This window comes from Mobula birostris, chromosome 11 (assembly GCF_030028105.1).
Source record: "Mobula birostris isolate sMobBir1 chromosome 11, sMobBir1.hap1, whole genome shotgun sequence".
In the NCBI taxonomy this organism is placed as follows: Eukaryota; Metazoa; Chordata; class Chondrichthyes; order Myliobatiformes; family Myliobatidae; genus Mobula; species Mobula birostris.
Genome location: NC_092380.1, coordinates 98,933,982 through 98,951,106, shown reverse-complemented (window position 1 = coordinate 98,951,106; position 17,125 = coordinate 98,933,982). Strand labels below are relative to the sequence as shown.

Below are 17,125 nucleotides of genomic sequence, written 5' to 3'. Positions count from 1 at the left end.
ATGATTTGGTTCATCGTCTCCAACCATTTATTTGGCATCTGTGTACGCACAGAGACTGGCAATCACCATTCGAGTTTTAGCTTCAGGTGGAAGTCGACAGGCTGTAGCAGCTAGCTACAAACTGGTATCAAGCACAGGGTCCTCCATAATTTTGGAGGTCTGTAAAGCTTTGTGGAAAGCATTGCAGCCAGAGTTCCTTCCCTGCCCTTCAGTCGCCCAATGGGAAGCTATTGCAGTGTAGGAGGAAATGCGATGCTACCAAGCGGACCAATCACAGTTGTTGCGGTCTGCGTTGCCGCGATGCAATAGTTACGTTTTTGGGGAGGTGTGCGTCAGGCTATGGCGTAGGGTACGCAGCAGGGTATGCAGCTATGCTGTACCTACGGTGTAGATTTGACGGAGAAGTATAAGTTGGCCTTTACAAATTAGCATCACAGAGAATTTAAGCACATTCAATGATCTGTTGCTTTATTTAGCAGACTTTTGCTAAGAGAATTTACCCATCTGCTTGAGGATCTACCCCAAATTTCCAAAGATTTCAAACTCTGACGTTCCGCAGAATGTGTATGCAAGAGTGAAAAGTTGTGAAAATGTCTAGCAATATATCTGATTTCTTGAATTGTGGTGTGATTGTTGAAAAAAAATCTGGACCCCCATAATAAAGTCAGCAGTTTTTCTATCTGCCTCAATCCTAGTCACCTCCACTTCCAAAAGTTCACGTTTAGCAGACTGCTGATTAACACATGGAATCAAAGCACAGATTCAGGCTTGTCCAACTGCGGTTAGACCCAGCAGGTTGTATCCCGTTTAATCTGTTCTTGATTCACATCTGTTTTACCCAACAGCTCTGTAAAAGACTGGAGCAGATTCAAGTTTTCACCTTGTTATACAAGCAGACCTGGGATATTAATGCCTAGAAATTCATCTCCAGCCAGTTGTGCTAAATGTACAGTATGGTAGAGGCAGCATGTTGTACTCTGCTTCTGAAAGTTTCATTACCAAATTTCAGAAACAATATATACTGTCCCTCCAGCATATCATTAATACTACTGACTGCAGACTTTCGAGTTCTAAAATGTATTGTGTTTTTAAAAATTACTTAGTTACTTAGAAGATAATTAATGATTATACTGTACAACTCTTTTATGTATTTAACCTCAGCAAACTTGACAAAAATTCATTGCAGATTATATCTGCCAGAACCTCATTACGTCCATTGCTATTCATTTAAGTTCTTAAGCTCGGACTCACTCCCTTATCCCCACTGTAGTACCATATCTAAAGCACCTAATTGGACATTAACCAGTGTTTTCTCCTGCCAATGTCTGCTCAATTCATCAGTGCAGAGCCTAAAATAAGTTCATACTTAAAATTAAGAGTTTGATTTAAAAAAAAATGTATTAAGCATTGCATCGGCTGGTAACTCACTGCAGTATGTGTGTTACTATGAATGACCACAAGAAAATGAATCCCAGGGTAGTGTATAGTGACATACTGTATACATATGTACTTTGATAATAAATTTACTTTGAACTTTGAACTTGTGCAGAGATTCTTGGAAAATGGCAAATCATACTTGTAGTGACAGAAGATAATTAGAAGTTTTATTTATTTTTTTATTTTATTTATCCAGTAATAAATTTAAAGATAACTTTATTTTAGAGAGAAAGTTCATGTAAAGCAATTAGATGTTTTACTTGTTTTTTTGACTAATTAGTAATGAAAGAAGCAAATATTACCAGGCAGCCCCTAAAGGCAATGGGTTAATTAACTCATAAGTGGATTACTAGGAAAATTCAATAAAGAATGTGGCATAAATTTAATAGTATAATTTCATGTAGCTATTCAGGATTTTTTTTAATGTTTTGTATTTTTTTTGGATTGGGAGCATTTCTGCAAAGCCAGATGTGTTGCCTCTTGCTAGTTGTTCTTGAAAAGATCCTGATGAAGTATTGTCTTGATTTGCCATTGAAGCTTATCCTTCATGTCTGATCCCATGACGAGGAATGTATTTAAATATACACTCAATGGACACTTTAATAGGCCTCTTGTATCTAATAGAGTGGCCACTAAGTGAATGTTTGTGGTCTTCTGCTGCTGTAGTCTATCGATTTCCAAGATTCAGTGTATGGTCCATTCAGAGATGCTATTCTACACACCACTGTTGGTGATTATTTGAGTTAGTTACCTTCCTGTCACCTTGAACCAGTCTGGCCATTCTCTGATTTTGCCAACAGAACTGCTGCTCACTGGATGTCTTTTGTTTATTGCACCATCCTCTGTAAACTCTTGAGACTGTTGTGTGAAAATCCCAAGAGGTGAGCAGTTTCTGAGATACTCAAGCCACCCCATCTGGCACCAACAATTATTCCACAGTCAAGGTTACATTTCTTCCCCATTCTGATGTCTAGTCTGAACAACTGAATCTCTTGACCACGTCTACATGCTTTTATGCTTTGAGTTGCTGTCACGTGATTGGCTGATTAAATATTTGCTATAACAAGCAGGTGTACCTCAATAAAGTAGCCACTGAGTGTATTTCCATAGCAGGGTAGTATGTGTCATGGAGTGGGAACTTGTTGGTGGTAGTGGTCCCATATGAGAATTGCCTTTGCCCTTTGAGCTGCTTGAATCTGTGAATACAGGAGACGCTGTCAAAGATTCAAGATTATTTATTGTCATTCTTCAGTACACAAGTGTAAAGGAGAACAAAGTGATTCTTACTCCAGATCCAATGCAGCGTAAAAAATATAATAAGCATAAAGAACATAATAAAAATACACAATAAATAGAAAAGCATTCCTATACACAATGTACAAGTCCTTGTCATAGTCATAGTCATACTTTATTGATCCTGAGGGAAATTGGTTTTCGTTACAGTTGCACCATAAATAAGTAGTAATAAAACCATAAATAATTAAATAGTAATATGTAAATTATGCCAGGAAATAAGTCCAGGACCAGCCTATTGGCTCAGGGTGTCTGACCCTCCAAGGGAGGAGTTGTAAAGTTTGATGGCCACAGGCAGGAATGACTTCCTATGACGCTCTGTGTTGCATCTCGGTGGAATGAGTCTCTGGCTGAATGTACTCCTGTGCCCAACCAGTACATTATGTAGTGGATGGGAGACATTGTCCAAGATGGCATGCAACTTGGACAGCATCCTCTTTCCAGACACCACTGTCAGAGAGTCCAGTTCCATCCCCACAACATCACTGGCCTTACAAATGAGTTTGTTGATTCTGTTGGTGTCTGCTAACCTCAGCCTGCTGCCTCAACACACAACAGCAAACATGATAGCACTGGCCACCACAGACTCGTAGAACATCCTCAGCAACGTCCGACAGATGTTAAAGGACCTCAGTCTCCTCAGGAAATAGAGATGGCTCTGACCCTTCTTGTAGACAGCTTCAATGTTCTTTGACCAGTCCAGTTTATTGTCAATTCGTATCCCCAGGTATTTGTAATCCTCCACCATGTCCACACTGACCCCCTGGATGAAAACGGGGGTCACCGGTGCCTTAGCCCTCCTCAAGTCTACCACCAGCTCCTTAGCCTTTTTCACATTAAGCTGCAGATAATTCTGCTCACACCATGTGGCAAAGTTTCCTACCGTAGCCCTGTACTCAGCCTCATCTCCCTTGCTGATGCATCCAACTATGGCAGAGTCATCAGAAAACTTCTGAAGATGACAAGACTCTGTGCAGTAGTTAAAGTCCGTTGAAGTAACTGTTATATACAGTACTGGACTGATTGTATGCACATAAAGTGACATTCGGTGACGTGTATGTGAAGGAAGTGGGTTAACGGGTGGATGGGTGGATTAGCTTGACGGCTTGGGGAAGAGGCTATTTTTGAGTGTAGCGGTCATGGCACAGATGGTATAAGTAGTCACTTGAAATTATATAGGAATCACAAGGAAAAGTAAATGATACTCAGAAAGAAAAAAACATCGCATTATTTAGAGTAACTGGAGGAAGTCAGTAGGTCAGGCAGCATCTACGGAAAGGAATAAAGGGTAGACATTTTGGGCCAAGACCCTCCATTAGTCCTGAGGAAGGGTCTTAGCCTGAAATGTCCACAGTTTATTCCTCTCCATTGATACTGTCTGGCCCATTGAGTCCCTGTAGCATTTTGTGTGTGTTATTCTGCATTTCCAGCACCTGCAGAATCTCTTGCACTTGGTATTATCTGGAGATTTTTAGTATACTTAATCATGATGTTGCTGATGTATTATTGCACTGAAGTTTTGTGTGTAATTTTTTTAACAGCAAAAACTGATGATGCTAAGGTGTCGGAAAAAGGGAGGTTGTCCCCGAAGTCTACAAATGTTCATCGCTCTCCTTCAGACGTCGGCCGCAGTAGTGGAGACGAAGGGAAGAAACCTCCTTCCAGTGCCTCACGCTCAACCGGAGGAACGAACACTTTTGGTTTCAAGAAGCATGGAGGTTCTTCAGGAGGCATCACCATGATAACAGCAAGTGGTGCCACTATTACCAGTGGCTCTGCAACCCTTGGCAAAATCCCCAAGTCATCAGGCCTTGTGGGTAGAACATCTGGTCGAAAAGCCAGTGTCGACGGCTCCCAGAACAATGAGGAGAATTACCTTATACTAAATTCACGCACTAACTTGCAGTACCGGAGCCTGCCTCGACCCAGCAAATCAAATAGCCGGGGGACTGGGAACCGGTCCAGTACTAGCAGCATAGACTCTAACATCAGCAGTAAATCAGCAGGTCTACCTGTTTCAAAACTGAAAGAGCCATCTAAGGTAGCCCCGGGCAACACAGTGCCTCCGTTACCTAACCAGACTGATAAAGAGAAAGGTGTATTGTCTGATACAGAGAGTGTGGCTTCGTCAAACTCTGTCAAAGCAAATCCTTCACAAATTGCAACCAGCACCTCTCAGACAGCTCGACAGCAAGGTTCGAAATACCCTGACATAGCGTCCCCCACCTTACGCAGGCAAGTAATATTTCATTATTAGCACTTGTGAATGTAAGCTATGACTTTCAGCTGTTTTTATTTTGTTATTGACTTTGTCTGTCAGATGCTGGTAGTCTTTTAATTAAGCTGTCCAACAGTTCATGGGAACATGCTTCTGAAGTTCCATCTCAGTGAAGTTTCTGCTGAGTTGACACAGCTGAACTCAGAGGGCAAGGTACCCTGCAGGTATCCAGTGCAGTCATTGATTAGTTTTTGTTCTAATCATGGGCCATACATACAGTGGTAATACAAATGAAAGAATTACCACTCTCGTTAAGGTGACATAATTTAACTACAATTTAAAAACTCAGTTTTATAGCAAAACTGAACTCATTCTGTATACTTCTGCATACCATTTCAATACAAATAGTGCATCATTTTCTAAGAAGAATGAGTACTTTACATTAACAGGTCAGTCTTAAGGATGATAAGTTTAAATTTAGTATTTGGGTATATTCAAAAAGGCAATTTTTAAAACATATTCTTTATTGCAAACAATGCATTTTACTCTGTGTTTCAATGTACATGTGACAACTAAAGCGAATCTAAATTTAATCTAATCTGCTCTACAATTTGACTCAAAGTTAAATGTTGTTAGGAAACATTCCTCTGACATGTTTTAGTATATCAAAATGCTTCATAAATTCAAGCTGCATTTGATGGTACATTTTTTTCTTAAAAGTGTGTTTGTTAAGCCTTGTAGGTTGGTCATATGTTGAAGTCTGTCAACTGTGAATTCCAGATTGATTGAAGCTTTGGTACTTTTACTGTTATCATATAACAATAGAAATTTCTCTGTGGTTACTTGAATTAAGTGTTGCTGTGAGATGTGTTCTGCTTTAGAAATTGATTGTTCTGACTTAAGTGGAACCCAATTTTCTGAAGTGGAATGGAGTGCATAGTAATATTAGTAATGCTACTAATATTGCATGACCACCTATCCACGATGTGGCTCCAAGGATGTATTCCATTGAAGTAAGCTTTCTTTAAAGTAATCTTTTCTCAACTGGAAGCCCAGTGTTGGTACGCATATTTATAATTTTGAAGTTATTTCACATTCATAAATATGTGATTTAGAAAAAAACAAAGATGGCAACTTGTCCCGTTAAGATTCCATTCATCATTGTATACTGTGTCGTATGACATGGGCGATCGTGGTCTTTGACCATGATTGTTCTTGGCAAATTTTTCTACAGAAGTTGTTTGCGATTGCTGCCTTCTGGGCAGTGTCTTTACAAGACGGGTGACCTCAGCCATTATGAAAACTCTTCAGAGATTGTCTGCCTGGCATCAGTGGTCATATAACCAGGACTTGTGTTATGCACCAGCTGCTCCCATGGCTTCACAGGACCCTGATCGGGAGCAAAGCAGGTGCCACACATTGCCCAAGGGTGACCCCCAGGCTAGCGGAGGGAAGGAGCGGCTTACATCTCCTTTGGTAGAGATGCATCTCCATGTTGCCACCCAATGATTCTATTAATGGTTTCATCTAAGGATCAAGGATCAATTTTATTCGCCATATACATTTACATGTGTTAGGAATTTGCTGTTGTGTATCAGGGCACGACATGTAACAAAAGTCAACAACATTCAACAATTGTAAAGAATAAAGAATTATATAAGAAATAAAGTTAGATGTACAGATATGGAATAAAATGTGCATCAATACACATAAATACCATTATATATTTACCAGCATTTAGGTAAGTTAGAAAGCAAACAATATTTTAACCATTAATTTTAAATTTCAAAAGTAACATTGACAACCCAGGATTTGGACATTACTCAAAAAGGCAAATAATTTAATTCCTCATTGAATATGATACAGTCCTTAAAATAGGAAGATTATCTCATACCTGTCTGGGACTGCATCTGTTTTGTTCAGAGAGCAAATGATATCTATGATTTGCCAAAATTCCAATCATGTAAACATAAGTTTGAGGACCTGTGACTAATGGCATATGGATAAAAAAAATGGGGGGCTATTGTGGGAGGGAGATGTTGGCAAAGCTGAACAAATTTAGTTATGTGGCAAAATTAGCTCAACTGATTAGTTCCTTTTAGAACAGAGGAAGAGGTGTGGAGATTTAACTAAAACATACAAAATTATGAGAAGATGAAGGAGATCGTTATCAACTTAAGGAGAACTCAGACCACTCACACTCCCCTTTACATCAGCAACACAGCTCTGGAAACTGCAAGCAGTTTCAAACTCCTGGGAGTGCACATCACACACAACCTCTCACGGTCCCAGAACACATTCAGGAAAGTCCACCAACACCTCTACTTTCTGAGGAGGCTGGACTTTGCACATCCATACTCACATCATTCTACAGATGCACAGTAGGGAGCATCCTAACAAGCTGCATCACTGCTTCGTACGGAAACAGCACTTCAGTGGATGGGAAGGCTCTGTAACAGAAAGTCAAAACTACATCACTGGCACCAGTCTACTCGCCATCAAGGACATATATACAGAAGGGTGTCAGAAAAGGGCCACTAACATCATGTGGGATCCCACACATCCTGCTCACTGACTGTTTGTCCCACCCCATCAGGGATGAGGCTATGTAACATCCAAGCAAGCACCACCAGACTCAAAAACAGTTACTTTCCCCAAACAGTAAGACTGATCAACACCTCCACCCACTAACTCCACCACTACATTATTATTTCCCATCCGTCACCTTATGTACAGCCTGGTTTCACTTTATGGACATACAATCAATCTATGTCTTATGTATTTATACTTATTGTTTTTTTTTAGTATTATTGTGTTCTTTTTCTTCAGTTTTGTGCTGCATCAGAGCCGGAGTAACAATAATTTCGTTCTCCTTACACTTGTATATAGGAAATGAACTTAAACAATCTTGAATAGGAGGTGGGGTGGGGGAGAAGGTCCATTTCCCTTAGCAGAGAAGTCAATAACTCAGCAGAGTTTTGGTTTTTTTTCAAATTTTGTTCTTCAGCTTATTGCGTTTCTTTAATATACTGCATCAGATCCAGAGAAACAGTCATTTCATTCTCCACTACACTTGTGTACTGAAGAATAACAATCTGGAATCTTGAATAAGACAGGAACTCACTTTATCAGGTCTGGGAGTGGAATACGGCGCGGTCTTCTGCTACTGCAGCCCATCCACTTCAAGTTTCGAAGTGTTGTGCGTTCAGAGATTTTCTTCTGCACACTACTGTTGTAACGTGTGGTTATTTGCGTTACTGTCGCCTTCCTGTCAGCTTGAACCAGTCTGCTCATTTTCTTCCAACCTCTCTCAATAACAAAACATTTTTGCCCACAGAACTACTGGTCACTGGATTTTTTTTTTGTTTCTTGCACCATTCTCTGTAATCTAGAAACTGCTGTGCGTGAAAATCCCAGGAGATTGGCAGTTTCTGAGATACTCAAACCACTCCATCTGGCACCAACAGTCATTCCATGGTCAAAGTCACTTAGATCACATTTCTTCCCCATTCTGACATTTGTTGTGAACAGCAACTGAACCTCTTGACCATGTCTGCATGCTTTTATGCACTGAGTTGCTGCCAAATGATTGGCTGATTAGATATTTGCATTAATGAGCAGATATACAAGTGTACCTAATAAAGTTTCTACTGAGTATAGTTTCAATAGTACTGAAAAATAGAATCAGAAAACTCTTTCAGTGAGGGTGACAAGAGAGACTCACTGATTAAAGGGGCATTGTTGTAGAAACATTCATTCCACCTGAAAAAAACCTGGATGAGTATTCGATGAGTAACAACTTTAAGACTTGCGGACAAAGAACAAGAAGTGAAATTTGTTGGAGACTACAAAGACAAACCCTAGATAAAAATCTCTGGAAAAAAAAATAGAAATGTTTGGGACAGTTGGAAGCAATTTGTCTTGTAATTATGTGGGAATTCATCACCATAGACAGCTGTGGAGGCCAAGTCATTGGGTATAATTAAAGCGGAAGTTGATAGGTTCTTGATTAGTACTCGTGTCAAAGGTTACAGAGGAAAGGCAGGAGAATGGGACTGAGAGGATAATAAATTAGCTATGATGGAATGGCAGAGCAGACTCAATGGGCTGAATGGCCTAACTCTGCTCCTTTGTCTTATGGTCTTATATCCAGATCACTGATACAACTCACATAAAGCAAGAGAATCACCATCAAGCTTTTCAACTGTTTTCTGCGACCAATCCCTGATAAATCAGATCATTGTTTACACACTTACTGCAATATCATATTATGTCTTTCTCATACGCCTCCTCACGGGAATTTCTCTCAGAGGGAGGCATTAATTTAAGAGGCTCAGTTTAGTCGACATCCAGCGGTAAGACAAGTTTCAAACACCATTGATGTTGTGCAATAAATAATGTTTTTTTGTAAATGCTGTTTGTGAAGCTTCCTGTGTAACTGGAATAAGGTCTGACTGGGCATGCATTTGTTGGAAAATCATAATTTATTGCAATGGAGATGCCCTGTTTTAAGTTTAACCAAGGATTTACAGTTGCTGAAATCATTTAGCTTGTCAAAACTCTGTGAGAAGTTATTCGGTCAATATTAAACCATCTAAAATTCACTTCCATTGACTTCAAACAGGACTCAACATTATGCATTTAGTGTACGCGACAAAGGCTGACTCTCTCTTCCAGCCCATTTAATGAACAATTAAGTACTATTTGAACTTATAAGCTCAGAAGGGATATTGAGCTGACGATATGAAAAATTAACTGAAGTGTGCAAATCCAAAGAATATAAAAAAAAATCAGCCCCTGGGATTCATTAGTTGAACAATAATGCACAGTACAAAAACAGCTAACAAGCCAGAGTCAGTCAAAATCTTGATGGGAAAATACAGTGAAAGTGATTAAGAGGAGTAATTTGAAAGCTGATTAAAATAATTTGGTAAGTAAGCCTGATCCTAAATGTCACTATTATGAAAATTACCTTTAACGACTGCTCTGTTTTCCATATTGCCACATTTAATCACATGAAATATTTGCGATTTACTAGTAATTTAATAGCTGCAGTGTCCACATGAAAGAAACAGAATTGCTTCTTAAATATTGATATTAATCACTATGTGTTTCTTTGAAATCTTGCACTTGTTTTGACGCTATGTCAGTCCACATGCACTTCTCGGAATTATCTGTCCATATCATGCAGTCTCATTTGCTTCCACTGTGTTATCATTTTAGCTTTCTTCCATTTACCATTTTTTTTCACTTTCCAATTCTCTTACAGTTGTTCGCTTCATCATAGAATGTATTCCATCGCATCTGGAGTCCTGAAGAAGGGTCTCGGCTGTTTTTTCATTTCCATAGATACTGTCTGACCTGCTAATTTCCTCCAGCATTGTGTGTGTTGCTCTGGATTTCCAGCATCTACAGACTTTCACATGTTTACGATATTTTCTCTTGTATTTTTTTGAATTTTCTCTCATTAGAAACTGACTTCTCTCCATCCATAATATTGAGAGTTTCTATCCAATTTCTTAAATCTTGTTGGTACATGGGGTTGTAAAGAGAGCTTTTGGCACATTGACCTTCATAAATCAAAGTACTGAGTACAGGTATTGGATGTTATGTTGAAGTTGTATAAGATGATAGTGAGGTCTGATTTGGAGTATTGCGTGCAGTTCTGCTCACCTGTCGACAAGAAAAATGTCAATAACATTAAAAGAGTACAGAGAAAATTGGCAAGGATGTTGCTAGGACTTGAGAACCTGAATTAAAGTTCAAAGTAAATTTTGTTATCTGAGTACATATATGTCACCACATACAACCCTGGATTCCTTTTCCTGTGGGCATACTCAGTAAATCTATAGAATAGTAACTATAAGAGCATCAATGAAAGGTCAAGTAGTGTGCAGGAGTGAACAAACTGCAAATGCAAAGATAAATAAATAGAAAGAATATTAAATAACATGATTAAAAAGTCCTTAAGGTGATATCATTGGGTTTGTGAACATCTCAATGTTGAATAGATTGGTAATTTATTCCCAAGAGTGTAGGAGAATGAGGAGAGATTGAGGGGTATAGATAGGATAAATGCAAGCAGGCTTTTTCAGTTGAGGTTGGACAAATCTAGAACTAGAGGTCATGGGTTAAGACTTAAAAGTGAAAATGTTTAAGTGGAATGTGAGGTGGAACCTCTTCACTCAGGTGGTGGATGTGGGTTTAATTTCAACACCTAAGAGAAGTTTGAATGGGTACATGGATGAGAGGGGTATGGAGGGCCATGGTTCAGGTGCAGGTCAATGGGACTAGGTAGATTAATAGTTTGGACTAGATGGGCCAAGGGGCCTGTTTCTGTGCTGTAGTGTTTTATGACTCTAATTACATGAGCCAAAGATTAGAAACTAGTCAGCCATATTGTTCCAGTATTGCTGTTCCAACAATGATATTGTTCCTCAAATCTTCTCTGCTGTTTAAAAAGTTTGTGACTAATTCCTACATGCCTTGCCAAGGATTTTTGTTCCATGTATTCCATCAGTAAAACAGAAAATGGAAGTTGCCTCTTTGAAACTCTATTTAGTTATTGCAACTTGCATCAATAAAACAAAAGACCTGTTGCTGAAAAAACAATTTCTGTGGATGCACTAAAATACAGCTGAAACAAGTCTACCTGGCTATCAGGAACATTTACTTATACATTCTGCAATCAAAAGTTACTCTTACTGAATTATCTGCATATTTTTGTTTTGCTGTTTGTGGGAGCAGCCTATGCACAGAGTGAAAACTGGATTTCATATGTTGCGTTGGCAATTAGACTTTAAAAGTATTTCATTGGTTTCAAAGCACCTCAGAATATCAGATGTTCATGAAAGAACATAAGGAAGCATTGTAGCAGTCTGCCATTCAGTCCCACAGGATTGCTCCACATTTCAAAGTTCAAAATAAATGTATTAGTAAAATGCATATATGTCACCATATACAACCGTAAAATTCATTTAGATTAGATTATTAGATTATGAGGACACTCAGTCCTCGTTTATTGTCATATGCATGCATTACGAAATGATACAATGTTCCTCCAGAGTGATATTCACACAAAAACAGGACAAACCAAAGACTAACACTGACAAAACCACATAATTATAACATAGTTACAGCAGTGCAAAACAATAACTAATTTGAAAGAGAACAGACCATGGGCACGGTAAAAAATGTCTCAAGTCTCGATCAACTCCTGTAGTCCCCGATAGCAGGCGGCAAAAAGGGAGAAACTCCCCTGCCATAAACCTCCAGGCACCGGCAACTGACAACTGCCGATACTTTGGAAGCACCCGACCACAGCCGACTGAGTCCATCTGAAACCTTCAAGCCTCCGATACAGCCTCCCGAGCACCATCCTCTGCCGAGCGACTTCGACCTCGTCCCGGCTGCCAAAACAAGCAAAGCCGAGGACTCAGAGGCCTATCTTCCGGAGGTTCCAGCCACACTGTAGCAGCGGCAGCGAAGCGGGCATTTCAGAAGTTTCTCCAGATGTTCCTTTGCGCTCTCAGGCCAGTCTCCATCAAATCAGAATTGTGCACGGTACCTACTTAACAAATACAAATATCATTCCGAAGCGGCCACGCGCACTGCGTCATGCCGCCGTCTTCTCCTCCTCCGCCTAATCTAATCTAATCTAATCTAATCTAATCTCATACTTAACTTTGGATAGTACTCCATTGCTAATATGTAATTTATGTAACCGAGAAAAATGTCCTGTTATGTACTTTTCTTCCTGACGTTTTCAGTCTTCTGATTTTAGTGTGCAGAATCTTTACCTTTATACAACACTGAACTGATTCCATAACCTATGGGCTCACTTCTAAGGACTCTACAACTCATGTTCTCAATGTTTTTTGCTTTTTTCCCCCCGTTTTGTATTTGTACTGTTTGTTGCCTTTGGTACATTGGTTGCTTGTATGTATGGTTTTTCATTGATTCTGTTGTATTTCTTTATATTAACTGTGAATGCCCACAAGAAAATGAATCTCAGGGTAGTATTCGGTGACATGTAGGTACTTTGATAATAAATTTACTTTGTACTTTGAACACAGAACAGACCATTTATAACTTGATGCCAGTTTGTGGGACTGACTTACACAATATAGTTTTTACCTCAACAGTGTATCAAGTTCAACTTTAATTATTATTTAACCATACACATGTACAGCTAAAAGAAACAAGTGTTCCTCTGGGGCCAAGGTGCAAAACACAGTGTATCAAGTCACACACAGCATATATAGCCACGTTAGCACATGGAGTCACAAAAAATAATATTAGCGCCAAGTCAAGAGTAGAGTGGCCTGAAGGTTGTTAGCATGTAGAAACCATAGAAACTACAGCATAGAAACAGGCCTTTTGGCCCTTCTTGGCTGTGCCAGATCATTTTCTGCCTAGTCCCACTGACCTGCACACGGACCATATCCCTCCATACACCTCCCACCCATGTATCTGTCCAATTTATTCTTAAACGTTAAAAAAGAACCCGCATTTACCACCTCGTCTGGCAGCTCATTCCATACTCCCACCACTCTCTGTGTGAAGAAGCCCCCCCTAATGTTCCCTTTAAACTTTTCCCCCCTCACCCTTAACCCATGTCCTCTGGTTTTTTTCTCCCCTTGCCTCAGTGGAAAAAGCCTGCTTGCATCCCCTCATTCTTCTACGCTCCAGGGAATAAAATCCTAACCTATTCAACCTTTCTCTGTAACTGAGTTTCTCAAGTCCCGGCAACATCCTTGTAAACCTTTTCTTTTTCTGTCCTTTGAAATCTGCCTTATCACTGTCTGGGATGTACTCAGTGAGTGAACCAACACACTTTATTTCCAGTCTGTGAGGAGCCTTCCCACTCCTTATAAGACTAGAGACTTCAGCCAAGGGAAAAAACATCCTTGTACCTATCCTGACAAACCTTAGTACAATTTTGAATGCTTCAGGACACTATGTGAATGCATGTTTTACACTATTTTAAAATAGAGACATCTCCTCAGGAACCAAAGACTGACATTACATAATGCTTTCTTTATTTTGTTAATAAATGATAAAGCCAGCCTTTCCATAATTGAGTTTAACCACAATCCTGAATCAAGATTCCACATGTGAGGTTCATAAAAATCGTACTGTTTGCAGCAGTCCAGGACAAAGATCTAAATGATAAAAACCTTTTTACATTTGTGGATTAATTTAACACTTGTACCATTATCTAGGTTAAGTTACCCCGATGAAAAGACCTTCACTTCATCCATCACCACTTCTTTAAAATAATAATGGATTGAGAGGATTAGGTATTATGTTCTGTCTAGACATAGGGGAAAAGGAACAAGTCTCTGAAAAAAAGTCATTTAATCATTTTTAACAAAGGGCTGGTTTGGAATATGTCAAAGTTTATATTGGCACTTCTCAGCTGTGTCATTTGGTAAACTGATTTTTTTCCACCCTCCCTGTGCCTCCAGGTGTTTGTTCCAGTGGAACAATAGAATATTGTTGTTGAAATTAAAGACACCACTTAAGTCTTTTGCGTTTTTGTTAAACAGACTGTTCGGGGTCAAGCCAAGTGCTAAGCAAGCGCCTGTCACAACAGCTGAAAACATGAAGAATTCCACCATCATCTCCAATCCCCATGCCACCATGAGCCAGCAGAGCAGCCTGGATTCTCCCCCGTCATGCTTAGGCAGCGGAGGAAGCAGCCCACTCTATAACAAGACCACAGACATGATACAGTCTCCCTTAGCTTCCAGTCCAGCGTCAGTCCATTCCAATGGTGCACCCTGGGGTGCCAGTCTGACCAGTTCGTCTACCATTAGTAAGGAGGGCCCTGGTTATCAATCGGTAAACAGCCTGCATACCAGCTGTGAATCCATTGACGTTTCTCTCGGCAGCGGAGGTGGCCTTAGTCATCACAACTCCACTGGTTTGATCCCTTCCTCCAAAGATGATTCTCTTACTCCTTTCGTGAGGACGAACAGTGTTAAGACAACTTTGCCTGAGAGGTATGAAATGAAGCATTGTCATGTAATACATGATGCAACATTGCTCATTTATTTGCTGCTTCCTTCACTGCCAATCTCTTTAATGGATATTAATTTGATTTTTCATTTGTGCCAAAAGAATGTTGTGAGGCAAAAACTTGTCTTTGGTCATCTTAAGAGTTTTCCATTTAAGAGTTTTTAACCATTTAAGAGTTTTCAATAGGCTGAGCATTGAAAGGAGAGCACAGCAAGTTCCTATAGCACACATTTGGTACCATTTTTACTGCCTGTTATGCCATTGACATTTAGGGCAGCAAAGGTCCTCCATCTCTGGCAGTGTTCAGGGCTTCCTTCATCTTGTCAGTAGGTTTTCAGTACTGTTAGTCATGCAAGTCAGGAATGCCGTCGTACACAGATGGAGAAGAGTTCGTCATTGCTGTTTCTGTAACAATTTTGTTTTACCAGTCAGGGTTGTTAGCCCAAGCTGAACCCTCAAACCTGGAGGACCGGTGGGTGGACCACTCTTAGACTAGCCTTTACCCTTTGACCTCTTTGGCATGGGTGACCCTACTGGGAGCCAAAGCATAAGGCCCTGACTCCAGCCAACATAGCCCTCCAGGTCATTAAGGCCTCCAAACCCAACGACATGGTTGTGGTCCTCTTGGAGGTTGGTACAATTGACCATAGATAAATCAAAGGAGTTCAAAATCTCATTCTAACTTTGTTGATGGTTGGGTTTATTTTGTGCTTTTAAAATAGGTTCTGACCTTTTGTATATAGTGATACCAGATCCTTGAAAATGTCTTTCACTGAGGAAGTGGAAAGTGGTACCATAGTTTGGAAATAGTGGACTGGGCAGGGTTTATGACCTGTATGAATGAATTCATCTGAAGATGGGATATGTGATCATTCTTGGAGAATTTCCTGGCTGGCAAATGAGGAAAATTAATAAATCCAGACTTCCTTGTGATAATTATTAACCTTTAGGTTGGAAGTCTTGGGCTGGAATTTTGTCTATGTCAAAGACACATTGTGGGCGTCAAAGCATATTGAACTCAAATCCTGAATAAGTGAATACACCAGAGGATGAATTTCTATATGTTTCTCACACAGTGGCAGGTTTTGGGAATTACAAATTCCTGAAACCATGGAATGTTTTGTGTTCCTGTCCAAGACTGCCCTACTCTTAATTAATTCTCCCCCTGTCAGTTTCTGAATGTAATTAATGCTCAGAGGTGAACTGTTCTGGTGATCTCTGAGAGGATTGAATCTTCTAAGTGTACCAACATTTTGCCATATGTTTCATCAGTTGTACTCCGCATCCATATGTATAAAATGTTACACTAACACCCCCTCCATGACATCACTGCCTGGAAACTCAATCTCTGTTGGATAACATGAACACATCACAGTTCCTTTGTTAATGAAATGAAACTATTTTATAACTACTCCTCCCTCCCCCTCTCCTATTGTCCACTCTCCTCTCCTATCAGATTCCCTCTTCTCCAGACCTTGACCTTTCCTACCCACTTGGCTTTACCTATCACCTTCCAGCTAACCTCCTTCCACCCCCCCCCCCCACCTTTTATTGCGGCGTCTTCCTTCTTCCTTTTCAGAAGGGTCTTGGCCCGAAACGTTGACTGTTTATTCATTGCCACAGAGAACCTGCTGACTTCCTCCACCACCTTGTCTGTGTTGCTTTGGATTTCCAGCATCTGCAGACTTTCTCGTGTTTTTACTTTATAAAATATTTAAGGATGAATTTTTAGACCCGCACTTCATATGTGTTAGCACACATGGAACAATATGTTATTCCCCCCTCATGGAAGCTATCTACTAAATTCCCTAGGTAAATTTGATGAAATTAGCAACTGCTTGAGTTTAGCAAAATGACTTTTTTTTTGCAAGCTGCCATCAACAAATAACCAAAAACCATCAAACTGTCAAATCAAATTGACAGAATTCAGTGCTGCTGATGCATAGCTTCACTGAGCTGGGTTTGATCCCTACCTCAGCCATTACCTGTTTGCATCCTCTCTCTCTGTGACCACATGAGTTTCCCAAGGGTGCTTCTGTTTTCTTCCACATCCCAAAGACATGCTGGTAGGTTAACTGGTAAATAGCCCCAGGTGTAAGTGGAAAGCCAGAAAGTTGGGACATGAGAACAGATTTACACAGAAACAAGTTGGAG

The 17,125-nt window shown here is 39.9% G+C and overlaps 1 protein-coding gene across 9 annotated transcripts in view; it reads left to right on the top strand.

Moving 5' to 3' along the window:
- nav2a (neuron navigator 2a) overlaps nt 1-17,125 on the top strand; it is a 523,153-nt gene that overhangs the window by 399,619 nt on the left and 106,409 nt on the right. For all 9 annotated transcript variants that reach the window (XM_072272755.1, XM_072272756.1, XM_072272754.1 and 6 more), the window contains 2 exons: nt 4,272-4,965; nt 14,500-14,955. In XM_072272755.1, the coding sequence (XP_072128856.1) occupies nt 4,272-4,965; nt 14,500-14,955 (1,150 nt within the window). The remainder of the gene's footprint in view (nt 1-4,271; nt 4,966-14,499; nt 14,956-17,125) is intronic.